At 57.8% G+C, this 27330-nt stretch overlaps 1 protein-coding gene across 6 annotated transcripts in view; it reads left to right on the top strand.

The window, feature by feature from the left end:
* The window catches only part of DTX1 (deltex E3 ubiquitin ligase 1), a 72531-nt gene extending 49382 nt beyond the window's left edge, over window positions 1-23149 (top strand). For 5 of the 6 annotated variants that reach the window (XM_053279317.1, XM_053279315.1, XM_053279312.1 and 2 more), the window contains 8 exons: window positions 4560-5241; window positions 11891-11952; window positions 12183-12344; window positions 13893-13954; window positions 14824-14982; window positions 16432-16593; window positions 17327-17416; window positions 18735-23149. In XM_053279317.1, coding sequence (XP_053135292.1) covers window positions 4565-5241; window positions 11891-11952; window positions 12183-12344; window positions 13893-13954; window positions 14824-14982; window positions 16432-16593; window positions 17327-17416; window positions 18735-18959 — 1599 coding nt within the window. In that variant the 5' untranslated portion in view covers window positions 4560-4564 and the 3' untranslated portion in view covers window positions 18960-23149. The remainder of the gene's footprint in view (window positions 1-4559; window positions 5242-11890; window positions 11953-12182; window positions 12345-13892; window positions 13955-14823; window positions 14983-16431; window positions 16594-17326; window positions 17417-18734) is intronic. The other variant, XR_008312449.1, reaches the window with a different exon arrangement.
* Window positions 23150-27330: the final 4181 nt, after the last annotated feature.

The raw sequence follows: 27330 nt of genomic DNA, 5'->3' as shown, positions 1-27330 counted from the left end.
AAACAAACACCACGGAAACCGCTGGCGTGCGGCCCCGTTTAGCTTCTATGAGTCTCCAGGGAGGGAGGGAGAGTTAACGTAACACTTCAAACATCATTATTGATTGCGTGCAGAGCCTGCTGTTCCGGCTGCAGCATCCGCAAGCAGAGGGAGGGAGGGAGGGAGGAGTGGCCGAGCGAGGCCTTGTGTGTGGGGGGGGGCCTGGGTGGCAGGCTCTGTGGCAGGCTGCACCAGGCCTCTGCTGGGCAGCCTCCAGCCCCCCCCCCGTTCTCTGGGGTGCCGTAGCTCCAGATCTGTCCTCCTCCCTGCTTTGGGGGATGCTTTTTATTTATGTTTTTAATTCCGCTTGGCTTTCCTCCCACGGTGCTAGTGAACTGACCAGAAAAAGGAGCCGGTTGCAGTCAGTTGATTAATGCAGCCTGCGTGGGAAGCCGCTGGGTCACCCGCTGTTGCAGGCGTGAACAGCGAACACCAGGGCTGCCCCCTGTCGCTGGCCCTTTAAGAGCCACACGGCGTGACTGGCAGTCCTGAGGAGGCGATCAGAAGGAGATCGACCGATCCCCACAAGGTGTACCTGGAGGAGCAGCAGCTGCCCAGCGCTGGCTGATGAGCTGCCAGCACTTATTCCAGCAGGTAGCGATTTGAGCCTCCGACAGGTTGCAGAGCGTGGGACGTCGGAGAGCAAGGGACAGAGGCGCTGAGGACCAGCAGGCTGTCTGTACTCTTATCCGTGAAATGTCGGGGATACTATATGTACTTGAATCCAAGAATAGGTTCTCCCCCCCCCGCCCCCAGTTCTTTGATGTTTAAAAACGAGGTGGGGGCAAATTCAGAGCTGCCTTCTATTCGGGTAAATATGGCATGTACAGCAACTGTAGAGTGTCCATACGGGGTGTGCTGTGGGCCAGCTATTGCCATTGCGCGTTCAAGAGTCTCAGATGGGGAGGGTTCCTTGCAAATGTGCAGAACCTCCATGTTGAGAGGCAGTCTACAACAATACAAAGTAAGGCTTGTGGCCTTCATGTGGACTTCTTGGAAGCTTCTGATGAGTCACTGTGAGGAGCAATCTGCCGGGACAGGTAGGGTCCCTCTTGTGTTCTTATGGCATCCTATGAGATACTTGGCATAGCATGGTATTTCGTATACATCCCTTCAGGGGGTGTGGAATGCGCATGGGAAGCTGTCTTTGGGTGAGAGCGCATTGGCCCATCTAGCTCAGTACTCGTCAGATTGATTTGGCAGGAGCTCTTCAGGTCTTCAGACGAGGGGATCCTTCCCAGCCAGGGAATGTGGGATCTTTTGCATGCAAAACACGACACTTCCACTGAGCTATGGATGTTCCAGATGGGGATATGGAGTCAGGCCATGGGTCCAGTCAGCTCACAATGACCTACACTGACTGCCAGAGTTTCAGACAGAGAAGGGTCTTTCCCAGCCCTTCCTGGAGGAAATGCCAGGAACTGAAATGGGGACCTTTTGCATGCAAAGTGAGTGGTGGGTGCTGTTGATGAACACAGGAGGCAGCCTTATACCAGATCAGACCGTTGGTCCAGTATTGTCTACACTGACCAGCAGTGGCTTTCTGGGGTTTCAGGCAGGAGGTCTTTGCCAACCCTACCTGGAGATGCTGCCAGGGATTGAAATTGGGACTGTCTGCGTGCAAAGTTGGTGCTCTTCCACTGGGCTGCGACACATCCATTTGGTGGTTAACATTTCACAATATTTGATCCTCTTATAAGAGCGATAAGGAATGTGAACTCAGGCATTTGCATTTGGGTGGGAAGATCAGAGATTTTAGCCAATTTTGAATTTTCATTCTGTTCTTGTTCAGGCTCTTCATGGCATCCTTGGTGCTAAACCACAGTCTACTGACTGGCTGCATTCATTTCGGATCATACCGTACTTTCCTGAATCAAAGGCCATAAGACTATTTGAGTCCAAGGTGTTTGGTCATTTGCTTTATGGAGCACAGCTCGACCTTTATCCTAACATCCATGCCTTAGAAGCTGTGCAATCTAAATTTCTTAGAAAGCTGTTTCAGGTACTCCCAGGACATTCCTAATGCAGCTTTGAGAGTGGAGGCAGATTTGATCAATGCTGAGTCTAAAATCTGGCTTTTAATATTCAAATTTTGGCTTAAAATAAACTTCAGTCCCACTGGATTGCTGTTGCTTATGCTAGCAGCTAAGTTCACATCTAACTGAGAAATGGAAGTTAAGAGGAAATTGTTCTCTTACGGCTTTGCTCCCCAGTTATTGCTGACAATGAATCTTGATCAAGCTATTTGTGATGTAGCATGGCAATCCGATAGAAGTCCTACAGCAAGGCGAGTAATGGTGGGTCACCAACTTTTGAATATGAAACCTGCTAACTATTGAGATAAGCTTGCAAATAGCAAAATACTGCAGAGCTTTTTACACTAGAACACTTTGATGTTCTGCCTTCCGTTGTGTTTGAGGGTAGGATTTTAAGAGTCCCTTATGCAGATTGGTTTTGTCCTTGCAAGGCAGGGGCTCTTGAGACACTGTCTATCCCATGTGTTACTCTACGTAGTTTCTACAGGGACACTCGCTATGAATTAATAGTGCCCCTTCTGGCAAATTACCCTGGCCGCCTGGATGAATTCTATCTTGGTTATCTTTTATCTGACAGCAATTACAAAATCACTTAAGGAAGTTGCTAAGTTTTGCCTTGTTGCCATTAGAATTTGTAGTACCTGTGTTGCTTGTTTTTATGAGGTTTATGGATACTTGGATTAGTTTATTGTTATTGTTTGAACTATACGTATATATTTTTCTGGTCAGCGACCGCAAATAAATTGAACTGAACTACCTGAATTGAAGATGACCCCTTTAAAAAGTAGAAGTTAGATACAGATTATACCTGCATTTACTCAAAAGGAAAAGGACTCTGAATTCTGAACAGGACTCTGACAACCTCCTGATTACTGATATCATTTTGGGGGGGTGGGGTGGGACCTAGTCTTGGATTCAGGTAAAGACAGAATTGCTACAACAAAAAGTATGGCCATGCCCTGGTCCGTGCTTAGGGGTCAAGCGCCGTTGTATGACTTGCTAGCCAGCTCTGCATTCTTGCTGCCAAAGAATGTCCTGCCAGATCTGCAGGTCACACCGTGACGTTTCTGCCCGAGTGTCCTGGGAGTCTCTCCGCTGCTCTCTCAACGCTTCTGTTGCTGCTCGTCTAACCGCAGGCTGCTAGGCCAGCAGGAAGAGGGCTGTGTCGAGGGCCCTCCCTCAGCACGGGCTTCCCAGCCAATTTGGAGCGGGCCCTGGTTAGTCACACGGTTCATTCGGCTTCCAAGCCATGCAGCCCATCCACTGTTCTTGCTCCCCTTCCTGTGCACACTTCCACAGACACGGGAGAGGGAGCAGCCCCTGCCCTCTGCTGGGATGCTCCTGGCTAGCCCCCTTTCCGTTTGGGGTCTCTCAGCCCCACACAGATTCCATGTGGGCTGGGAGAGAGAGGAGCAACCCAAGCAGCTTCCTGTGCCACACACACACACCACCACCGGCTCGTTAGGACGTGCATCTGTCATAACATCTAGCTTGATTCTGCCCTCCTCCCACTTTCTTGGTCTCTAACCTGAAATGGGCAGGCATGAGAGGTTCTCCTGTTGACCATCCTCAATAAATCTGTGGCCATCCCATGAAAACTCACTGTGGGTGCAAAAGCCCAGCAACTCCGTTTGACTTTGGCATCCTTTGCGTTCCGTACTTTCCAGTTGTCTTTGTGTAGATCGAGCCTGCAGAACCCCCCAGTGAAAAGCCAAGGCAGAGAGACCCAGGGGCCCGTGATCCCAGATGTTGTTGGGTATTAACAGATGTTGTTGACTACAGCTCCCAGTATCCCCAGTTGCAACGGCCTTTGGCTGGGGATTCTGGGAGTTGTAGTCAACAACATCTGGGAATCCCTCTTAGAGGGAACGCTGTGCACTTGATAAAATCAAAATATGTTGATGGATCAGTTCAGGGACGTAACGAGGCTGGAGTGGGCCCAGAGACAAAATTTTAGAATGGGCCCCTCGCTGATACACACACACTCACTTCACATGTGACTTGCCTTGGGGGGCCCCCTCGAGGCATGGGGGCCCCCAGGCAGCTGCCTCCCCTTGCCTAATGGTAGTTACGCCCCTGGATCAGTTGACTGCTTCTTGCAGCCTGCCTTCAGGGCCGACAAAAGGGATTACTTGTTCACATGGTTGATCTTTGGCATTCTCTGCCACAGGTGATGGTCACCAGCTTGGATGGCTTTAAAAGGGCCTTAGAGCAATTCACAGGTCTACCAAGGGCTACTAGTCCTGAGGGCTACAGGCCACCTCCAGGTTCAGAGGCAGGATGCTTCTGAATCCCTGTTGCAGGGGAGGGAGGGAGGGGGCAGGCCTTCTGCTCTTGCCTGCAGGCTTCCCAAAGCTCTCTGGCGGACAAGAGAGTGCTGGGCTCCAGAGGCCTTCCTGGGCCTCACCCTGCAGGGCTCTGCTCGCGTTCCTTATACCCACGGCAGCATTGCCTGACCTCTGCTTCCTTGTCTCCTCTCTGCAGGGACGATGCGTCCCGTGCGCAGGAACTTCTACGACCCATCCTCGGCTCCGGGGAAGGGGATTGTGTGGGAATGGGAGAACGACAGCAACTCCTGGACGCCGTACGACATGGACATCTGCATCACGATCCAGAACGCCTACGAGAAGCAGCACCCCTGGCTGGACCTCTCCTCGCTGGGCTTCTGCTACTTGATCTACTTCAACAGCATGTCCCAGGTCAACCGGCAGACCCAGCGGAAGCGCCGGCTCCGTCGCCGCATGGACCTGGCCTACCCGCTCACCATGGGCTCCATCCCCAAGTCCCAGTCCTGGCCTGTGGGCACCAACTCGGGGCACCCCTGCTCCTGCCAGCAGTGCCTGCTGGTCAACAGCACCCGGGCGGCCTCCAATGCCATCTTGGCCTCGCAGCGCAGGAAGGTCTACTCCGGCAGCGGCAACGGGGCGCTCCCGGTGCGCCAGAGCAGCACCTTCAACGGGACCGCCCTCTGGTCTCTGGGCACCGTGGCAGCCGGCGGGACGGCCAAGATGGAGCAGGTCCGGGCGGCCAACGGCATGCAAGCGGCCACCTTCTCCCGCAGCCAGAGCGCACCCAGCCACACCCAGCTCCCGGGCCAGAACAACCTGAACCGGCCGGGCACGCAGCGTGTGGCCATCCTGAGCACCAGGGCGTCCATCCCACCAGGGTAAGTCCAAAGAGCACGTCTCCGCCGTCTTCCAAGCAGGGGAGTGCAGGGCCTTGCCGGGCGGCCGAGGGCATCAGTGGCGAAGCACACGCTCAGCCTGCAGCAGGCCGCTGGCTCGGGCTCCGGGGTCCTGCCTAGGGTAATGTCCTGGAGGGAAGAAGGGGTGGCCGCTAGGGACGTTCTCGGCAGCACTTCAAGCGCAGCTGAAGCCGCTGCTGCCCACAGAGGTGAGACCAATAAGATGGGGGGGGGAGCCAATCCGATCCGCCTCATTGCCACTATAGCCGGGCAAGGAGCACCTTAAAGGAGACACGAAGCAAAAACTGCAGGCAGGTAAATGTGGAGAGCTTCATTACAAAGCTGCTCTGAGGTGCAATCTTCTGCGCATTTACTTGAGAGTAAGTTCCACTGAATTCAGTGGGACTGACTTCTGAGTAAACATGCCAAGGAATGCCCTGTATGTAATGTAAGCTGTGATGTTGCATCCAATAACATGCAGATATACAAAGGGATCTACAATAAAATAGGAAATATTTTCCCTCCATCTTGTCTCAGTCATATTTATACTACTCTTTCTAATGTCACAATAAACCTTTTTTTTTACCCAGTTGTTCTATGACTGAAAGAATAGTAACAGTTTTCCATGTGGAGGCAGCCAAGATGATTGCAGTTAATAAAAGATAACTCATCAATTTTCCACTCAGACTGTCATATTGTCGCAGAATATAGGCTGTTCCCAGTAAAGCTGCTTTTTGTAATTGGCTGATGGTGATCTCCGTGGCCCCGATGGTGTTGAGGTGCTCTTCAAGGTCTTTTGGAACTGCACCCAGGGCACCAATGACCACTGGGATGATTTTGGTCTTTTTCTGCCACAGCCTTTCAATTTCAATCGGTAGATCTTTGTATTTGGAGATTTTTTCTATTTCTTTTTCTTCTATTCTGCTATCCCCTAGTATTGCTATGTCAATTATTTTGACTTGTTTTTCTTTCTTCTAGACTACAGTTATATCTGGTGTATTATGTGGCAGATGTTTGTCTGTTTGTAGTCGGAAGTCCCATGATATTTTTACATCTTCATTTTCTTCAACTTTTTTAGCGGGATGTCATGTTGCACAAGTATGTTGCACAAGCGTGAAATTGCACAACCATTGTGCAACTCAATTTGCACGATCTTTGCATTGTGCAAAAATCCCACCGCCCTCTTAATGTTGCACAGTAGGTCAGCCATTCACACCAACATGGCTACTATGATTTTCATATATTTTCTGTTGCTGTTGGTTTGCACTGCCCGTGTGCAGTAACATGAGAATCAAATCGTTCCAAGCAGAATGAGTGGCGTCCACATCCTGTTTCTTTTAATACGGGGGCATTTACCTAGAACCCCCTGCCATGTGCGGTGAATTTGGTTTGTTTCTGACTGTTGCCACAAATGCCTCCATGCTTTCTCTAGTTTGAGTGGCTGGCTGCCATCTTGAAACAAGATGGCAGATTGGCCCCCAAACAATTTGGTTTGTATTGGATTGTAAATACAAAAGTTATTAAAGGAGGACATGGAGGTGGACAGACACACGGAGAAATGGAGATCTCGGACGCCTCCTTCTTCCCTTTGGAAAGTAGCTTAGAAATGGAGGCCTTGGGATCTGGGGGCCACCCTGCCTTAATGGCATAATACAGCCTTGATGGCACCACCCCTCGTTTCCCCCACTGTCTGTACGACCTGCCTGCCCTCTGGTGCCGGGAGAGAGGCAAGCAAGAACAGGCCCCCAGACCCACTGGGGTCTGAGAGAGCCTGTCTGACCCGCTTGCTCCTGTGAACAGGGCAGTGGGCAGAGGGGAAGAGAGGCGCAAATGTCCTCCGTGCTGCTGCCTACGGCGCCTCTTGAGACCCGCGGAGGAGGAGGAGGAGGAGGAGGAGGAGGAGGCAGGGATGTGTCGGCGCCTCCTCCAGCCAAAGAGGCTTCGGCCGGTTGTGAACCCGGCTGCTGGCGCACCAGCGAGCTGGCCCTGCATTGCCATGGCAACCAGGTGGCAGAGCTGTAAAGCACAGAGGAGCGATTAGAGCCTCAGGGTGCCTGGCTCTCTCTCTGCCGCTCTCTGCATGGGAGAGGCCTCTGTCTAGGCACCGGCTTCCCACACCACCCTTGGACTACTCGGGTACAGATTTCTGGGTGCAAATGCACTGAAGCGGCCTTGGTTTGCGATGGCTGCGTTTCCCCTGAACATTCATTGGGAGACCAGTTCCTTCCGCATTCGAAGGGGTAGCCCTGTCCGCCGTCTGGAGCAAAAGCAACCGAGTGTAGATGCGTTTAAGGCGCCACTGCCCTCTTTTTTCCTTTGCCTGCCACCACAGACTCACCTTCACCGTTACCTGTGCCTTCTATAGACAGCCGTTTATGCACCTGGATGCCCACCCAAGCACGCTCAAAACCATCGAGTCTTTCTGCTGGAAGGGACCTTGTGGGGGGCCTTCTAGCCCGACCCCTGCTCAGCACCCGTGACCAATGGCTGCCCCATCACAGCGCAAGGCGGACGGCTGCACTGCCCAGCCGCTCTTCCTGTTGGGAAATCCCTCTGCAGGTCTGGCCTGAATCTGCCTCCTTGTCGCTTCCAGCCACGGGCTCCAGGCCTGCCCTCGGGAGCTGGCTGTGTGGTAGCCCTTCGGCTCTTTGGAGACGGCTCTCTTGTTCTTCTCTTCTCTGGGGCAGACATGCCCGGCTCCGGAAACTCTTCCCCATCGGCTCGTGTGTCCGTTGGTAACGTGAGGGGCGTCCCTCCTGGTTGGTTGCCAGTCTTGGAGGGTGCGAAGCCCAAGGAGTTCACCCTGGCTTGTTTGTGGGCTGACTCTGCCCTCCTTCTGCTCTCCATCCAAAGAACCCAGAGAAGCAGGCCTGGTTTCCCCTTCTCCCTTCTGTCCTCAGAACAACCCTGTGAGGTAGGCTGGGCTGAGAGAGACTGACTGCCCGGCGACACCCAGCCAGCTTTGGAAACGTGGGGAGGTTTGGCCCCCCTGGCCTTTCTGGCTCCGAGATTCCTGCTGCTGGGCCCCACAGTGGTGACCGTGTGGCGTCGCATATAGGAGGTGAAGGCCACGCCGGCAGTATGGACAAAGTACAGTACGGAGTGCTGTCCAGGCTGCCCCCCCCCCCGCTTTATTATGCACCAAGGTTATTTCCTCCCTCTGGCTTGCTTAGCACTGTCTACGCGGAGTCATAGGAACACCGGAAGCTGCCATATGCTGAGTCAGACCCTTGGTCCATCTAGCTCAGGATGGTCTACCCAGACTGGCAGCGGCTTCTCCAAAGTTGCAGGCAGGAGTCTCTCTCAGCCCTCTCTTGGAGATGCTGCCAGGGAGGGAACTTGGAACCTTCTGCTCTTCCCAGAGCGACTCCATCCCCTGAGGGGGAAGATCTTCCAGTGCTGCTCATACTTCTAGTCTCCCATTCATATGCAACCAGGGCGGTCCCTGCTTAGCTAAGGGGACAAGTCATGCTTGCTACCACAAAGCCAGCTCTTCTCTTTTCAACAGAAGTTCTCAAAGCGGTTTACATAGAAACAAACACGATGGCTTCCTGTCCGCACAGGGCTCGCAGTCAACAGGACATCTAGAAGAAACAGCCACAGGTGCCGAGATGCCGCTGGGCTGTGCTGGGCTTGGACGGGGCCAGTTGCTCCCCCCCCCCCCCCGCCCGACACACCAGGCACTTTGCTTCGGCCTCGGCTTGTGCTGGGCACAGAGCAGTGGGCAGAGCCCACCTGCCGTCGCTGTTCAGAATGTGGCCCTGTTAAAAATAATAATGAGTTGATCTCTTGGGATGTAAACTTTCGGGCCCGGCAGGGGAGGAAATCGCACTTTCTGCCTGGCTGCACAGCCTGGTGTCTGCTCTTCTGCAAGCTGTTGCCTGCCAAAAGCCAGCAGCAAGATGGCGAGTGCGGGGGGGGCCCTCCCTTGTGCCCTCCCTTGTGTCGCAGGCACAGCCGGAAGCGCCGGGCCGAGGCTTCTGTGCACCAGCCTGGGGCCGCGGTTATTGCTTGCTTCCTCCCTCTGCACGGCTTTCCATTCCGGCCTGTCAGTTCCTGGCAGAGCTGCACCTTGGCAGGAGCACCCTGATCCGCGGAGTCCGTGCTGCTGCCCATGGAGAGGTAAGCCCCTAGACCTGGTCCGACTGGGCACCAGGCAGGCCTCTGCTGGGTGGCACCAGGTGGCCAGCAGGGAGAGCCTCCGGCTCCATCCCAGGCACGGGCATGCGGGGGAGGAGTGCCAAGAGGCTAGCTTCCGCAAGGGGTGGCTGCAGAGGCAGCCCAGAGTATGACCCCATGGCCGTTTGACCCCATGGCCCTGCTGGGAGGGCAGCCTCCGTGCAAACCTGCTCGAGGAGGAGGGAGGCTGTGCCAGAAGCCGCCCTCTCCTCCCCTCTCCTCTCCTCCTCGCAATGCGAAGCCTGCAAGGTCCTGAAGAGCGGCTGGGGGGGGGGCGGTGCACTTTGCGGTGCTGCTGGCGCTCCCCTGATCCTGCAGTGGACTGCCTCTCCTCGCCTCATGGGAGGACCACCCCTGGACTCCAGCCTGACCCAGAGCCACAGAAAGCTGTTTTCCAACCCCAGCCCTGTGGATCTGGCCGTGCTTCCTTAGTGGGGGAAATGCACTCTGCACATGCTCTCAAAATATCCGTCCATTATTATTATTATCATTCTCATTATTATTAGGCCGACAGGCACCAGCACTTCTTATCATTCATTTGGAAGACAGGCGAAGACCTTTTTATTCTCCAGGGCTTTGGATGGGTGTTTGGTGGCGGCTGCTTTTAGTGCTCGGTTTCCTTATTTTTAGATGACTTGTTGCTGATACAGTGGCATTAATGCTCTTAACGGTGCTTTTATCAAGTTACAAATCCCTTTGAGTATTTTTAAGAGAAAGCCGTGTGCATGTGAAATCGAGGGATCTGGCCCTAAGTCCTCGACACCAGGCTTCCCAGCGCTGGGTCCCAGCTGACGAAGTGGCCGGGGACGAGGGGAGCTGTATTTTTAAACTTCTTGTTGGTTTTTCCTATTTTTATACCGCCTGATATGTACATCTCTGTCGTGTGGCAACATCTGGGGACCCACGGTTGAGAGCCTCTGTGCGAGAGGAAGGATAGAACCCCCCAGAGGGGGAGCTCGCTAGGATCCGCTCTGGGCACCGGATCTGCTTTCGCGCTGCTGCAGGCTGGAGCTGACCGGGCGCGCTCCTCAGGGCGGCCTGCTCCGCCGAGTGTTTGTCTTCTGGCGGCTCCCTGCCCAAGCCGAACCCGTGATGCTCTCCTCCTCCTCCTCCTCCTCCTCCTCCGGGCTGCCCTCTCCTACTAGGCCAAAGTTGTCCCCAGAGTGCAAACAGCTCAGCTGCTTTCCCCCAAGCGGGCCGGCCTGGCTGCTGGCCAGGACAAAGAGGAGGCCGCGTGTGTAGCTGCAGCCTCCGCTCAGGACGAGTCAGAAGCTCGTCGGACCCGCCCTGCCCAAACCTCCCCTCCCTTCACGCTGGACTCTGCTGGGCCACAGAATCCCCAAGCTAAGCGGAGGCAAAACAATCCTGAGATGCCTCACGTGGGGCCAGGCAGGTGTGATCTGCCTCTTGGTTCAATCGCAGGGACTTTTCCGTGGTGGCTCTGGCAGCACGACATTCCCGCAGTGGCTGAGGGGTCCGTGACCTGCCGAGTGTGCGAGGGTGCACCAGTGCAGCGCAAGAGCAGCCTAGCAGCCTCTGGGGCCATCACTGGACAGGTTGGAGGCTGACCCCGGATTCGGTGTGAGAACCATTTGATAACAATGGCTCAAGTAACAATTCAGGCTGCAGAGTTTTGGTGGTGAGTTGGGAACACCGACTGGCATCAAGTTACTCAGGAGGCACTCTAAGAGACTTTCCAGTAGGACTACTCAGGAGTAATTCAGTGGGGTTGTCAGCCTTTGATGAAACGCTTTTTCTTTAACTGAAAAAGAAAAAGGTGCCCCTGGGGAATCAAGCAGATGATTGCTTTTTAAGGGTTTTTTTTCTTTTCTTTTCACAACCGCTTACAACAAATGTGGGTGGCAACACCATCATAGATTTAACTGGGCAGGTTTTAAAAACTTTCTTAGCTATTGTTCATGTAAGTGCTTAACGATCCGTGGGTGGCAGGAGGGGCACTCCCTCGTCTCTCCTGCTTCCAGTGGCCTTAAGGCAGGGGCTGCTGCCACATATGCAAACATTGTCTGGAAAGAAAGGGAACAGCTGCTTTTCTTGACTAGTTCTGCTTTATTCACATACTCATTATGCGTATTTCCACTGAACTCTCCTTCCCCTAGAAGCACTTGTTAACACTCATAAATATGTCCCTGAGAATCGTGCAGCCCTCAGGGACATGTTTCCACATGTTAAAGAGCACTTCTGTGGGAAGGAGGGATTGGTGAACGTCAGTGAGATTCTGGATGGCCAACTGCTGCAGACGCGTGTTGCACGCCGCCCCTGCCCACAGTTGGTGAGGATGTTGGCTGGAGTGAATTTGCCGCCTCAGCCACTGTTGATCTCAGGCTCGCCATGAGGAATTTGAGACCTTGCCTGGCTTTAAAGCTTTTGGGGTTGGAGGGGCATGTTGATGTCCAGTTTAACTGATTGGCTCTCCATTTCTTTTCCCGTGCAGGGTTCCTGCCCTCCCTGTCAAGAACCTGAATGGAACTGGTCCAGTCCATCCTGCCTTGGCAGGTACGCCTCACACTGAAGCTGCAGCAGCGGGACCCCTCCCTGTGGAGCTGGACCAGGGTGGGGGGTATGTGCTCAGCCACGGGATAGGAAGGCAGCGTGCACATGGTACATGAAAGCCGTGTTGCGTCTGCAGCACGCAGCAAGCCTGGAAGCAATCCCAGGCAGGTTTGCCACACTTCCACTGCCTTGCTGGAGTTGCTCTCTTTTCCTCCTCTTGGTCCGGCCTGCAGGGATGACCGGGATCCTGATGTGCGCTGCCGGGCTGCCCGTCTGCCTCACCCGCGCCCCGAAGCCCATCCTGCACCCGCCGCCCGTCAACAAGAGCGACATGAAGCCGGTGCCTGGCATCAGCGGGATTTGCCGGAAGACCAAGAAGAAGCACCTGAAGAAGAGTAAGGAAGGGGCCGCTTTCGTGGCTTTGGCTGGCATCCCAACTGGCCAGGCATGAGTGCCGTGGGAGAAGGGGCCCCCCCCACACGCCTGCGTAGCTGCTACTGAGTTCCAGTCATGCAGCCCAGGTGTTGGGGGGGAGGGGGGAGAATTTCAGTGACCTTCCGGAAAGCGAAGCACTCTGTGCCACCTGAAAATACGTCCTTGAGGACTGTGCGACTCTCCGGGACGTATTTTTGCATGGCACCGGACACTTCCAGGAATGAGCAGGCCAAGCAATGCATGCAGAGTGACTAGAGCTGGTCCCCTAAGGGCTCCCACCCGAAGGGCGAGTGGTCCTGTCAGTGTGCCCAAACCTCTCGCCAAACAGGAGCAACCACCTCCTGCTGATAACTAACGCATCACAGCTGACTAACGGAGGGCTGTGGAAGGACCTTGTGTAGGCTCCAAGCGGATGCACTCGCTGGTTTGCCGCGCTGAGCCGAGAGGTGGTGTTCCAGGGGCGCGTCGCACCACGACAGAGATGCTGGCATGTGTCTGTGCCGTCTGCAGCGCACTTCGCTTGTCCTAAGGGGCACCTTTGCGCGAGAGCGATGCTCACGCAAGAGGACTGTTCTGCGACAAGCGCCACGGCGCCCTCTCCTTGTGCTTGCGCCACTTTGCTCCTTCTGCAAGCCCTTCGCTAGTCAGGGTGTCAGCCGACAGCAACCGCAACAAGGAGGAGGAGGAGGAGGAGGAGAAGGAGAGGAAGTTAGCCCTGTAGCTCAGTCGCGTCTTCACTGCCCTGCTCACTGGGCCAAGAGGCACCTTCTGACGTGGCGATCCTCTTGACTGAGCAGGGGGAGAGGAACGGGCCCCGTCCACCCCCAGCGCAGAACCTCCAGTAGCTGTTGCTGGGGTCTGTCTTCTGGTTCTGTTTAGATTGTGAGCCCTTTGGGGTTAGGGAGCCATCTGATTGATTGATTGATTATTTTTCCGTGTAAACCGCTTTGGAACCCTTTGTGGAAAAGCGGTCTATAAGTAGTAGTTGTTGTTGTTGTTCAACACTCTGAGGAGTTTGCCAGTGTCGTTTCCTACAGATCTGGGTTCCCAGTAAGCCCCTGTGCCGAACGTGAACCTGAGCAGACCTTTGGCGACCAGCTCCGGTGTGGCCCCCCCTTGCCCACTAGGGCGGAGAGGGCCAGGTCTCCCAGGGACCCCAGCCACCCACCACCGCTGCTGCCACCAAGAGTGGGGGGCGGGGCGGGCAGCAGCCCAGCGGCCTCCACCACCACCCCCCGCCCCCCCCCCGCAGCTGCGCAGGGCTTGGCCTCCTGGGGGGAGAGGGGTCGGGCAGGGCCAGGGGAGAACACGTTGTGCTTTGAACCGGGCGGCGGGAGGGGACCCGGCCGGCCGGCCCGCCTCCCACCGCTAGGCGGTGTAAGTTCAGGTGGCTTTCCCAACGTATCTGAACACCCAGCTGTGGAGCAGAGCCAGGCGGCAGCCATGTTTGCATTAGAACGGAAGGGAAGGTGCCCCAAGCACCCAAGTGCCTGGTTTGTCCTGTACAGGCAAGAACCCCGAGGCCGTGGTGCGGCGTTACATGCAGAAGGTCAAGAACCCCCCGGACGAGGTGAGTCTTCCGCAAGCCGGGTGGTCCTGTGGAGAAGGCCAGGGAGCTCTGAGCGGGACCCTTCTCAGCCTGGGGTCCTTGGGTGTCCTTGGACTACAACCCCCACCACCCCTCACCTCTGTAGCCGGGCGTGATGGGAGTTGTAGTCCAACAGGACCTGGAGACCCAAGGTTGAGTACCCATGCATGCACCAGGCCCCACTTATTTAAACTGTGGTTACCATTTGCAGCTGTTAAGAGGCGATTCTGCACACGTGCTCTTAAGAAAAGGAATTATTGGGGGTTCTAACACTTTTTGGGTGTGGGACTGAGGTGAAGAAAACTCTTTGAAGCAAGGATGGATCAGTGGGCTTTGTGACAGCAGCTTGGACGTGTGTTTCTGTGCCACACAGACCAGGCATTTTTCTGCCTTGGTGCCCAAATGGTTCTTTAAAAACCCTGAGCTGGGGCAGGGGGAGCATGCTGAAGCTCTTCAGGGAGGGCGTTCCAAGGTCGAGGGGCCACCACCGGAAAGGCCCCGTCTCTGGTCCCCGCCAGCCAGATCTCTGTCAGTGGCTGGGCCATGAGCAGGGCCTGAGATGACGATGATCCGAAGGCCCTGGCAGGTTCATGCGGGCCAAAGCAGCCCAACAGGGACCCCGGCCCCCAGCCGCGTAGCACTTCGAAGGCCAGGACCGGCACATGGTTTGCTTCCCCAGACTTGGTCTCGCCCCTCCTTGGTCCCTCCTGCAAGGCAGCATTTGTGACCCGTCTCTGGGCCCCCAAGTGCTGCACCCCCTGCTGGCAAATCCCGGCGAGGCAAGGCAAGCCGGGCCCCGTGACCCCCTGGCTGGGCTCCTGCCCCCCTCCTCTCCTGTCTCCCTCCCACAGGACTGCACCATCTGCATGGAGAGGCTGGTGTCCTCGTCCGGCTACGAAGGCATCCTCCGGCACAAGGGGGCCAAGCCGGAGCTGGTGGGGAAGCTGGGCAAGTGTGGCCACATGTACCATCTCCTCTGCCTGGTGGCCATGTACAACAACGGCAACAAGGTGAGGCCGGGGCGGCGGGCAGGGCCCCCTTCCTCTCCGCCCACATCCCTCTTCGCACAAGCAGGAGGGTCTTTCGGGTGCTGAGAGCCCTTCAGCAGTGCCACGGCCTGCCTTGGGCGGGGGGACGGACGACACTCTGGTGGTTTTCAGGGAGCGGCTGGGCGCGTGCCCCCCCACCCCAGCGGCTGTTTCCGGCCCTGAGCAGGGGGGTCGGACTCAAGCCACGTTTCGTGGCCACGCTTCGTGGCTCTGAGAGGCAGCCCAAGACTGAGGCACCAGACTGGCCTCTGCTTCGAGGGGAGGGCCCCTTCCAGCCCCACCCGGAGGGGCAGTGAGCAAGCCAGGATGAGGCGGGCGGCTCCCTCCTCCTCTCCCGGGGCTGCTGCCGTCTGGCTCAAGCAGGCCGTGGACCAACGTGGCCAGGAGTGGGAGCAGGAGGAAGCAGGAGAGCTGGTCTTGCGGTAGTGAGCATGGATTGTCCCCTTTGCTAAGCAGGGCCCGCCCTGGTTTGCATTTGAATGGGAGACTACATGTCTGAGCACTGCAAGGTATTCCCCTGAGGGGATGGAGCACCTGCCTGCTTGCATGCCGAAGGTTCCCAGTCCCCTCCCCGGCAGCATCTCCTGCTTGGAAGCACCGCTGCCAGTCTGTGTAGGCGATGCCCAGCTCGACGGGCCGGGTTTCTGACTCAGTGAGAGGCAGCTTCCTGTGTTCCTGAGACCACCGTTTCCTGCCTGAATCGGACCACTGCAGGCTTCCCCGGAGACCTCGCACCAAATTCCACCACGACTGGAGGTCCAGCCGGTGAAGACCCAGAATTCCTTCCCTCGGGACACACGGCCGGCCCCTCTGTGGTGGCTTTTAAGCATTTTTGTTCAGAGCTGTTGGTTTCGTGGCGCTTTGGTGCTGGTTTGCTCTCTTTCTCCCTCCGGGCTTCTCTGATTTTGGGCTGTGGGCTCCTCGTTAATCAGGTGCTGGCAAGGCAGGTTCCGGCCTGCCCTGGGGTCGAAGCTGCCCCGCTGCAAATCGCAGCTCCTCCTCCAAGGCAGAGAGGTTTGGGTTAAGGCTGCTGCCCCACGGGAGGGCTGGAGGGTCAAAACCACCCCTCTCCCCCTGCCGCGGTCCCAATCCTGCTCGGGCTCTCCTGTGGCTGCTGTCCACAAACGAATGGGCAGAGGCGAGCGAGGCCTTCACAGCGACTTCCGCTTCTGAAGCGAAGCCCCTGCAAGTCCTGGGAGCACCAGCCTGCACCTCTGCCCCCCCCTTCCCCGCACAGTGGGGGTGGGGGGCGTGCCGGGAGGGAGCGCTGGGCTTCTCTGCCTGTCGGGGCGGGCATGGCCGGGAGGGGCGGGGGCTGCTGTCCCGGAGAACGCCTCCTGCACTCCTGGGCGGGCAGTGACGTCCCTGTGCGTGCACACACACCCGCCCCTTCCTCCTCCTGTCCGGCAGGATGGCAGTCTGCAGTGCCCCACCTGCAAGGCCATCTATGGGGAGAAGACTGGCACTCAGCCCCCTGGGAAGATGGAATTCCACCTCATCCCGCACTCGCTGCCGGGCTATGTGGACTGCAGAACCATCCGCATGGTGTACGACATTCCTGCGGGGATCCAGGTGAGCGGGGCCGGGGGAGGCGGAAGTCAGTGGCCTCGGCGGTGGTGCTTCTGATCCTCGGGGCCGGAGTTCTGGCTTTTCCCGTCGGTCTGCGGAACGAGTACCCAGGCCGTGTGTGTGTGCACCAGCAGGAGAGCGGCTTTCCTGATTCCACTTGAGCGGGATCTAAAACTAACTGAGCAGACATCCCAAATCTTGTGAGCGCGCAGACATGTGCACGCCTCCGAGGGGACTCTGCTCTGGGCCCTCTGAAAGACCCTTTCTTTGGAGGGAGAGAACGTCGCTGGGGGGATTGTAGCCATGCAGCTGCAAAGGGGCACGAGGCAGGGAGAGGCAATGGCAGGGGGAGAGGTGGGCAGAGGGCCGGGCATGGATGCCGTGATTGGCAAGCTGCTGTTCTCAGCCCCCCCGGTCTCTGGACCCCCAGTGCCCTGGCCTCCGGAGGAGCAGCTTCTCCCATGTTGGCGGCCAGCGGTGGCCCGTCTGCCCATCCCAGCCCCCGGAACAACAGAGAGGCCGCTGGCCACAGAGGGGGAGCTTTTGAGTGGAAGGAGCAGTGCTGGGGGGCGGCATTTGCTGCTTCATCGGGGATTTAAAAGGCTTAACATAAACCTCCAGGTCTTGACCCAGAAACCCTTTGCTGGGGTGGTGAGCGGGGGGGGGAGCCCCCTCCTCTCCTCCGGGCCCCCTCTTGGCAGAACTCGCTTAACCCTCCGGCCTCTTGCCTTGCCAGGGCCCAGAGCACCCCAATCCGGGGAAGAAGTTCACCGCACGGGGCTTCCCGCGACACTGTTACCTTCCTGACAACGAGAAAGGCAGAAAGGTGGGTGGCTGCCCTCCTCCTCCTCCTCCTCCTCCTCCTCACCCCCCCTTGAATTTCCACCGGCCTAGAGTCCCTCAATCCTTCCGGACCCCCACTGGAAACCCTGCTTTGCCTCGCACTGAATTTCTGAGATTTTGCCGCCAGGTTTTCAAGTTTTTCTCTGACTCCAGCGGACGAGAAACTGTCCAGCTCTGCTTCACTAAAAAGAAGGCTGAGATGAGTCGGTTGGTTCTGCACAGGCAGGGTGTGGTTTTGGGAGCACAGAATACGGAGGTGGATCTTGAGTTCAGCCAGAGCCGAGCAGTGCCGGATTGGGGGAGATGAGAGCAGCCTGTCTGCAGCGTTCCCCGTGACAGGGATTCCCAGATGGTCCTGACTACAACTCCCAGCATCCCCAGCTGCAATGGCCTTTGGCTGGGGGTGATGGGAGTTGTAGTCAAGAACATCTGGGAGTCCCTGTTACGGGGAACACTGCCTGATTCCCCAAGTTAAAGGCTGTCCCTGTTCATTTGACTCTCTAGAGCAGAGTTCCCGCTCCTGGCTACATAACCTTGATTATTACGATGATTAATATTGCCGTCTTGATGTGTGCAGTACTTTACAAAGAGCAAGAGGAGAGGCCTCTGCCCCTGAAGGCCTACAATCTAAACTTGGACGGCAAAGGGAGAGAAATGGAAGCAGGGATAGACAGAGGATGGATAGGTGATGGTTTAAGTTCTGTCTCCTGGGCTGAGGGTTGTGCCGGAGCCTCCCTTGAAAAGGTGGGCTGAAGAGACGTGGCATCGTCAAGGTGGTCTCAGTAGCGGCTCACCGTAACAAGCCATGGGGGGGGGGGGCGGGGGGCAAAGGAAGTAGGTTAGGGGTTTTCTCCTCCCCCCCCCCGCCTGAGAGCCGTGCTGCCTGCAAGATGGCCATTCGTCGGGTAGAGCTGTGTGGCTCTACCTGACAAATGGCCAGCCTGCAGGCACCACCGCTCTCGGGCAGGGCGAGAGAGAGAGGAGAAACCCACCAAACTGCTGCTGGGAAGCTGAGGCAGCTGCTCCTCCTTTGGCGGTCCCCCCGCCCGCCCCCCACCAGTGCCTTAGGGCCAGCTGCTACTGGGTGTCCCTCCTTTGCAGCAGGACTGACCCCAAGACCCGTTTGTTTATTACTTATGCTCAGGGCAGAGAAATAATAGATAAATAAGATGGATCGTTGACAGTGAGGCAAAGCATCCCAAGGGCAGCCCTCCCCCCGCCAGTCCTGGTGACCCCAACCGAAGCCCCAGGAGGTGGCATCTCTGGTCGACAGGCTCTTTGATCCCCTGCCTCTCCCCCAGGTCCTGAAGCTCCTGATCGTGGCCTGGGAACGCCGGCTGATCTTCACCATTGGGACGTCCAACACGACAGGGGAGTCCGACACGGTTGTCTGGAACGAGATCCACCACAAGACCGAGTTTGGCTCCAACCTCACCGGCCACGGCTACCCCGACCCCAACTACCTGGACAATGTCCTGGCTGAACTGCTGGCCCAGGGCGTCTCCGAAGCCCACCTGAAGGACTGAGGAGTCATCGTTGCCCGCCCCACTTCTCCCCCCCCCCGCCCCACTCTGCCATGCGCTGCGTGGAAGCGTGAACACTGCCTGCCTCCGTCCGTCCATCCGTCCGTCCGTCCGTTTGTCTGTCGGTCTGCTCTCCATCAGCATCCGGGACTGATCCCTTCACCAGCCACATTGCTTCGCTGCCTCGCCGTCGGGTTCTCTTTGCACAGCGGCACCAGTTGTGGCCGGGGGAGGCCCCAGGGACGCGCCTCTCCTCCTCCCCCTCCTCCTCGCCAGGGCGCTTCCCAGATTACCCGCTACAGCCGTGGTAAGAGGCTTCGGCTTGGGCAAATGGCATTGAAAATGTAAATAAAGGAGCGAGGCTGTTTGTTGCGCAGAGCCTCCAGCAGGGGGAGCAGTCTTTTCTCGCTTGCGCCGCCAAACCCTCCAGCGGGGGAAATACAGCTGTTTTATTATTATTATGTTGCGCTGCACATGCCACATTATAGGACTGTAACGCAGCAAAGAAACCCGAAAGAAGGGCATCGGAAACATGAGCAGCACCTTGCTGGCAGCGCAGGGACTGTGATGCCAAGACACGGGCCGTTCGGAAGCACACTTAGCGGACCCGTCGTGACCCTGTTGTAGTGTCCAGTCTGGAAAGTGCCCAGGAGCGTCTCGACCTCCGCTCCGTTCCCTGCTGGAGGAACAGCCAGGAGACCCACAGGATCCTGCGCAAGTGAGCACCCGGTGAAATGCTCCGCTGTGGGGGTGGGGTTTCTGTCGATTCCTGGCCATTGGCAGTCGCCTTCTTGCCCCAGGTGTGTGTCTGTGTGCCGACAGACCCTCTGCATCCCATCCCTCCGGCGCTTGTCGCGGAAGAGAGAGAGAGAGACACGAGGCCAGTCCTGCCTCGGTGGCTCCCTGCTCCCCACCGCCTCGCCCCGGGTTCCTTCCACGCTCCTTGCTGGCAGCTCTTTTGTGCTTCCTGCCATGCCTGCCCCTTTGCAGGGAGGGATTCTCCTCTCGGGGCCAGGGAGGGGACGCTGCGGGGGAAGACATCCAGCAGCATCACGCCGCCCGGTGTGATCTCCGCTCAGCAAATCGCCTGACGCGTCTTTGGACCAGGAAGTGGGACTCGCCTGGCCTTCCCCCCTTACGCTTTGGGTGGGCTCTCCAGCTTGGCCAATGCCTGTTTCAGAGCCATGCGGGCAAGAGGGCTCTCTCTGCGCTGATGTCCCGCGAGGCCTCAGCGGGAGGGAAGGAGCTCCCTCTGGTCCCCCAGCACCGCCAGGGCTCAGAGGAGATCTCGGGCAAGGACCTCTCCCATCGACCGGCCTGCTGAGCCCGTCTCCCTCCCTACACCCCCGTCGTCTTGCAAGACTTCCCATCCTGGCTGCTCTGCGGCCTTCTCCGGGACAGTTGTGGCTCCTCCTGAGGAGGCCGGCCGGGTGGGGGGTGGGTTGCAGAGGGCAGGCGCCAAAGGCGGCACAGCTGCCTCTGCTTCCTGGCCCCTTGGGTTGCGCCTCTCTCTCCCTCTCCCGCCCCACCTGGGAGCCACACTGCCTGCAGGCCGGCCGTTCATCAGGTAGACCTGTGCAGTTAACCATACAGCTCTACCTGAGGGATGGCCACCTTGCAGGCAGTGCAGAGGGGAGAGGAGCAGCCTGAGCTGCTGCCGGGAAGCAGAGGCCGCTGTGCCTCCTTTGCTGCCCCCCCGCCCCGCTCCTTCGGTGGATCCGCTCCTGCTCCCTGGTGCAGCAGGATTGTGTGGCCACCAAAGCAGCAGCACCCTCTGAATCCCTTGAGCCACATCGGTCCCTTCCCCACTTTCTCCCTCTTGGCATGGGGGGGGGGGCCCACGGCTCGTTGCCATGACAGCTGAGGGCTGAGGCGCCCCCTCCCGGCTGTCCCCGGAGTGGCTCCAGCCTCCCTGCAGCAGCCATTTCCCGGGGGTCTGATTCTACCCGCCCTGCACAAAAGGTGGACGCATCTCTAGGGCCCTCCTTCCCCTCTTCAGCCTGGCAGTCGGGGGCAGAATGGGGTGCGGGCTGCCCTCCCGCCGCCTCGGCTGCTCTGGCTCCACCGAGGCGCACCTCTCAGCTGGGCAGCCTCGGCCCCTCCCTGGGCTTTCCGAGCCAAGCCAAAGGACGGCCGTGCCCGGGGGCCACCCTGCAGAGGCGTGGCGGGAGAAACTGCCCCACAACCTCCCCCTAGATCATTGTCGTCGGTCCAGGACTCCTTCCCCACGTGGCAAAGGCCTGGAGGGCCCCCAGAGGGTGGTGGCCCCAGGCAGCTCCTCAGACTGCTTTGCACTGCCCGGACCCCCTCCCCAGCCTCCCGGAAAGGGTGTCTCCCCTCCCCTGCCAGCAATCTGGCAGGAGGGGGAGCTGTGTCGTGGGTGGGGGCTGGCTTCATGCACGGGGCCAAGCCCCCCTGCAGAGCAGAGCAGAGCAGACTGTTCCCCGCACAGGGCGTGCCTGTCTGGCCCCCTTGCCGAGAACGAATTCCACATTTCGAGAGGCGGCTGGGAAATGCAGTCCAGAAAGAGGGCGGGTGGGCAAGCTTTTGAGTCCATCAGAGCTCTTCGTCAGGCTGGATGTTGAACACACACACCCGCACCTCCGCCCCCCCCCCACACACACCCCAAAGCGAGAAAAAGCTGGGCAGGATGGAGAAGCCAAACACGGTCAGCAGAGGCCGAGATGTCAGCTGAGGGGGCCACCGGAGAGAATCCTCAGGAGGGAAGTTCTGTTCCCACATGTTCCAATAACTTTTTCAAGGAATACCTACATGCAATAAGATGTACACATAATAGAATCACTGCACATGGATGCATGTTAGAAAACATATATTAACATAGATAAAAAGGACAATACCATTTGCTCCTTAAAAACACTCTGTGCTCCAGACAGAAAATTTAAAGATTCAAACCATCAGATGCAAAAATTACGACTCCTAACACTCCATCATGCTCCGCTTCTCCTTTGCCCTCCAGATATAAGATTTAAAGCTACAATTAAATACACAAAAGTTATGAACCATAACACTCAATAACATTGAGCCTAAAATATCAAATGATAAAACTATATAAAAAGATGCAATCTTTATTTTCTTGTGCTGGTCCAGGTTTAGGTTGTGCAGTAAAAATGTCCTTGTGGTCCGATGTCTGTAGGGCTGACAACATGTGCACTGAAGATTAGGACTGGAGAACGCTACAGCGGTCTAAAACCAGAGATCCTCTGGAGCTTTCCCAGACAGGCTCTGCCGACGGTTTTCTGTAAGGCTTTACTGCGAGTTTAAAGTTGCCTCCAAAAACTGACACAAAAAGGGGAATTTTTTTCCACTCCGGATATAAATCAGGCTACACTCTAATGCACAATGAAAAACCTGGATTGTGGGTGAAGCGCTCCCTGATCCCGTGTAGGCACTTTGGGGTAAATTTGGCCCATATGTGTGAACGCCCACCTCCTTTCTGGAGGAGATGCAAACTAAAAGCTGGGTGTGAAAAACTGCCTGGTCAAGCACTGAACTGCAAAGTGGGCACAGGGCAGAAGATCGGATGTTCGGGGCTATTGATCTGATTGCCCCATAGAGAGGAAAAGAATATTCCAAAAGAAGTTTCTTCAGCAGGGAGCAGCTTAGGTTTCAAGCCCTGATGCTAGAATTCTGGAGAGTCTCTTGTCCTCCGCGAGTAGTTTTCGCAAGAGCTGTGTGTGTGTGTGTGTGAGACAGAATCGGCAGTGGATCGCCCCAGCCGCTTTGACTCTGGGCCTTGGGGTGAGAGCAGCGCCCCTTGGCTTCAGAATGCTGCGTGTGCCCCCAGAACATCTCTTTGGAGGTTGATAGACTCTGTCTTATTTTTCAAATAGATGCTGGCTCTCTCGTTATCGCACACATCATTACCGATGGATTTTGCTGGGTGTAAGTCTTCTGGTTTATTGCACTGTTGCTTTAAGAATGGGAGTGAAATGATTAAGTAGGGAAAGGCCCAGCTGGGTCAGAGGAGGGCTTTTCATGCCTCTCCTTGGGATTTTGGAGAGGAAATCTCTCTCCCAGGCAGGCCAGTGAAGGTAAAGACGGAGGCATTGCATAGCATTTTCTCAATAGATATTTTAGGCTCAGCGTTACTGAGTATTAAGAGTCCTGATGTTTGTGTATTTAATTGTTTGGATCTTTAAATGTCCTATCTGGAATACACGGTGTTTTAAGGAGCATATGGTACTGTCCTATTTATATGTGCTTATGTTCTTTTTGCCTACGTTTTTTAACCTGCACACATGGGCAGAGATTGTATCCCGTGGACATTATATTGCTTATAGCCAGAGTTCTCAAACTGGCCTCCTCAGATGACGCTGGACTACAATGCCCATCATCCAGGACCATCTGGGGACCCGGGTTTGAGACCCCATGGGGAAGGGACGGCTATCGGAACCCGTTCAAAGAAGAGAGAACTTCTTCTTTGGCCTGCCGCTGAGCCCGCTTCTCTTCGTGATGGGGAAGTGGCTGAGGTCCGGGGAGGGGTCAGCGCTCTTCCCGGGAGGGAGTGCCGCTGGGTGCTGCCAAGCATCTTTGGGGTGGCCCCGGGGGCTGCTGGGACCAAGGGGCCAGGCGGGCTGCTCCCTCGGCCTGGTTGGGCTTCTGAGATCCGGGAGCGTCTGGCAGTTGCTCTGATCCGCGCTCAGGCACCCCAGCGGCTTCTCCTGGGCGCTTTCCGGATGGCACAGGCGGCCCCAGCGTCTCCCTGGCGCGGGCTTCGGCACGGCCTGGGCTGTCAGCAGGGGGCCGTTCACGTTTCCGATGCCGCCTTTTGGGTTTCGTTGCTGCGCCGCAGCCCTGGGACCCCACATCTGCGTGGCAGAAAAATAGCCGCGGCTCCCAGTCGCAGCCGACAACGGATTTCAGCTGCGGTTTGAATTGGGCACACAGAGCGTTGCCGTTCACGGCCCTCTTTGCGTCGTGAGGCTGGCTCTCTGGAAACGGCCCTGATGTGCCAGGAGCGCCGGCACCCAAGGAGGAGGCGGCTGCCAGGTTGCCCCCCCCCCCAGCCCCCCTCCCAGGAGCCACATGGCCTGCAGTTCACTGCACGTTTCTCTACCTGATGGATGGCCAGCCTGCAGGCAGCACCACTCCTGGGCAGGGCGGGGGAGAGAGGAGCAACCGGAGCGGCCGCCTCCTTTGGGCCCCCCCGGCTCAGCCGCGACGGGCACTACGCCGAATGCCTGAAGGCCAGAGAAGGGTGGCTGTCTCTGTCGGACTAGGACCATGGAGACCCGGGTTCAAATCCCCCACTCAGCCACGAGACTTGCTGGGTGGCTCGGGGCCAATCACTTCTCTCTCAGCCTGACCTACTTCACAGGGCTGTTGTGAGGAGGAACTGAACTGTGTAGTGCACCGCTCTGGGCTCCTTGGGGGAAGAGCGGGAGGTTCGCCTGGAGTGGTGTGTGAGGGGCCAAGTCCAGGGAAGCCCAATGGGGCAGTATCCTGCTCGTGGTTGGAGGGTGGGCCTGCCGCCCGCCCACCCCAAAGGATGTGGAGGGCTGTGATAAGTGCCCCATGGACGAGGGGAGCCCTAGACGGCTGCAGTGCAGCTCACCTGGCAGGGCCAAGCAAAACAAGGGGCTGTCCGTGGGGCTGGGGGCAGGAGTCCTCCACTTCTGAGGGCTTCAAGGGCGCTGCCTGCAGCCCCTTGGACGCTTTACCCCCCCCCTGCTGTGAGGTCCCCGTTTTCCTGCTGGGGAGGCCGAGGCCGTGGCTTGCCTGAGGCCTCCTAGCTGGATTGGAACTCGGGGCTCCTTGAGCCACACTAGCTGTGGAGCCGAAGGCAGCTGTCGGGCTGTGCGCGCAGAATCCCCCAGGGCCAAGGGGCCCCAAGGCAGGGGGGCTGCACAGCTATTGCTGGAGTGCAACGACCACCCTTCTTGGCGTTGGAGTCCAGCCTCTGCTGTGGGGCGAGTGCCAACTGTGCCCTTGCCCTTTATTGACGGGGGTGCCCCCCAGAGTGCCCCCAGCTGGCAACCTGGTGGTGTGTGTGGCCCCTTTTTCAAAGATCCAGGCCAGCCGCGTCTCCCGCCCGCCCGCCCCTTCCCTGCCCTGTGCCTGGCGTGATGATGGCTTCTGCTCTGACGCTGGCAGGTGGGAAGCAGTCATACAGGCCGGGTATCTTGGAGCATGTGCAAAGTGCCTTTCTTGGGCAGCTACAGCTAGCCATGCACCCCCGCCACCCCATACAGACTGGAAGGATTTCCAGGGCACCACAGAAGGCACATCTGGTCTTCTGGAAATGCACCGTGGGGGCTGGGCGCAGGGTGGCACCCCCCCTCTTCACTTGGCTCCAGCAGGGCTCAGTTTTCCTCCACAGTCCAGCCCTTGGGTGGCCCCAAACAGGCCCAGCAGCGCTTGCTGGGGGCCGAGGCAGCGTTGGAGGCTGGAGGGAGCTGGCCGGTCCTGCGCCCCCTTCTATTCTGGGGGACAGGAGGGAGCGTCCGCTTTGCGTGCTGAAGGCCCCAGGGCTGAGCAAGACTCCTGCCTGCAGGCACAGGGCGCCCTCCTCCCTGGCTCTGGGCCACGGCGGCTGGGGAGGCGGCTGGGGGGCCACCCCCGAGTAGCCCGGAGGCGGCTTCCACCACCGCTGGCAAAGCGCGGCTGTCCCCGCCTAGAGGCTGGCCCGGGTGGGGTCCAGCAGTGTCCGGTGGGCATGTGGCTCCCGTGACATCGGGAAGGAGGGCCTGGCCCGGGACTGGGCTTCTTGGCCGGCGAGTCCTCCCCGCTCCTGCCAGACTGGCTTCTCGGCCTCCTGGGGCACCAGCCAGCCGGCTTCGTCTCGGCCCTCTTAACACCCAGCGACTGGGCCGGCCGCCTGGCCGGGGCTCCCACGGGACCCAGCAGAGTCCTGCTGCTGGATGTGGCCAGCTCCCTCTTCGGGGTGCCAGTGAGACTTCCTCCTGACTAACGCAGTCTGGATCCTGCCCACTGACCGGTTGTTATTGTTGGGCTGCTGCGGGGATGGAGAGGCCTCCGAGCCACACCTGGAGCCCTGCGGGAGCCTGTGAGCGCAACCCCCACCCCCGCACACAGACGGCTGGCAGACTGCACAACTGTTGCACACGGGCGCTCTTGCACACACACACACAAATGGTGCAAAGTTGCGTGGTGGCGCAGCAGTGGCTTCCAGCGAACCGTCCCACTCCACTGGCACCTTTGTCATGCCTGTGCCAGAGAGCTCATGCACAACGGCGCAACCCTCATGTTACAACACGCAGCCCATGTGGTGCAGCCTGTGGGACTCGGGTGCCATTTTTGTGCCCGTCTCCTCTTTCCTCTGGGTCAAGCCCCCTTGCTGCTTCCGCCAACTCTTTTCCCTCGGCGGGGGGGTTCCATTTTTGCGCAACAATTAGCAGATTGCCGGTGCTGGGGGCAGGCAGCAGGGGGTAGGAGACTGTCCTCACCTGACCAACATCCACAACTAGCTGCCGCCCTGTGCAATGTGGAAAGTCTGATGAGATGCTCTTTTCCCTGACTAAGTTTGGCCAACTAAAAACATCTATTTATGCTCAAAGAACTCATCAACAGGGCAGTCAGCAGCAGAAATCTGGGAGGGGGCAGCAGCGTGGGTTGTTGAATGAAGCCCCCGTCGGTAAGTGGCGTTGCAGAAATCTAGACCGCCCTTGCGGTGGGGGGAGGGCACAGCCTCCCTCCCTTGCTGCCCTGTTTCCAGCCAACAAAGGGCGCAGGTGGACAGGAGGAGCCATCCAGCAAGTGTCAGCAGCAGGGTTAGCACCAGCCAAGGAGGTTTGCCCTAAGTCCGGTCTGCGCCACTCTGGTCCCTCCGGCTGTTGTGGCCTGCCCACTCCCCCAACCCCCAGCCACAGTGGGGCAGAGTAAGGGGTGGCGGGCGTTGTCAGCCCACAGCAGCTGGAGGAGGGCCAAGGCTGAGCAGCCCCACCAGGGCAGACGGGCCTGCGGTTGGGCCGAGGGGTGCTCTGGCCACCTCCTTGTGCGGCCTGGGGGCGCGTGGGGTTCCACTCCACGTTGGATATTGGGGTGAGGGGGGCTGCTGCTTTGCACAAGGAGGGGCCTTGCTAAAGGGGTGTGGTGGGAGAGGAGGCTGTGGCTAGCAGCCCCTAGGCACCATTTGGTCCTTACTTGCCACTGCTTGGGCACCAGATATTATGTTCATTTTTTAGTTGGGAGGGGGGAGAGCACAAAGAAGTCTGTTTGGCAGGGGGCTGAAATGTGCATGGCCTGGGGGTGCTCTCTCTCTCTCTCTCCGGGCATGTCTAGTTCCAGCTGGAGCTGTGGGGACAGGGAGGTGCCGGCTGGGGACCCCGAAGGGCTGCATCCTTTCCTTTGTGTCTTCCTGTTCCTGCTCAGCACGTGTTGGTGTCCCCATGAA

Source organism: Hemicordylus capensis, chromosome 15 (genome assembly GCF_027244095.1).
Source record: "Hemicordylus capensis ecotype Gifberg chromosome 15, rHemCap1.1.pri, whole genome shotgun sequence".
NCBI lineage: Eukaryota > Metazoa > Chordata > Lepidosauria > Squamata > Cordylidae > Hemicordylus > Hemicordylus capensis.
This window is presented reverse-complemented; position numbering and strand designations above follow the sequence as displayed.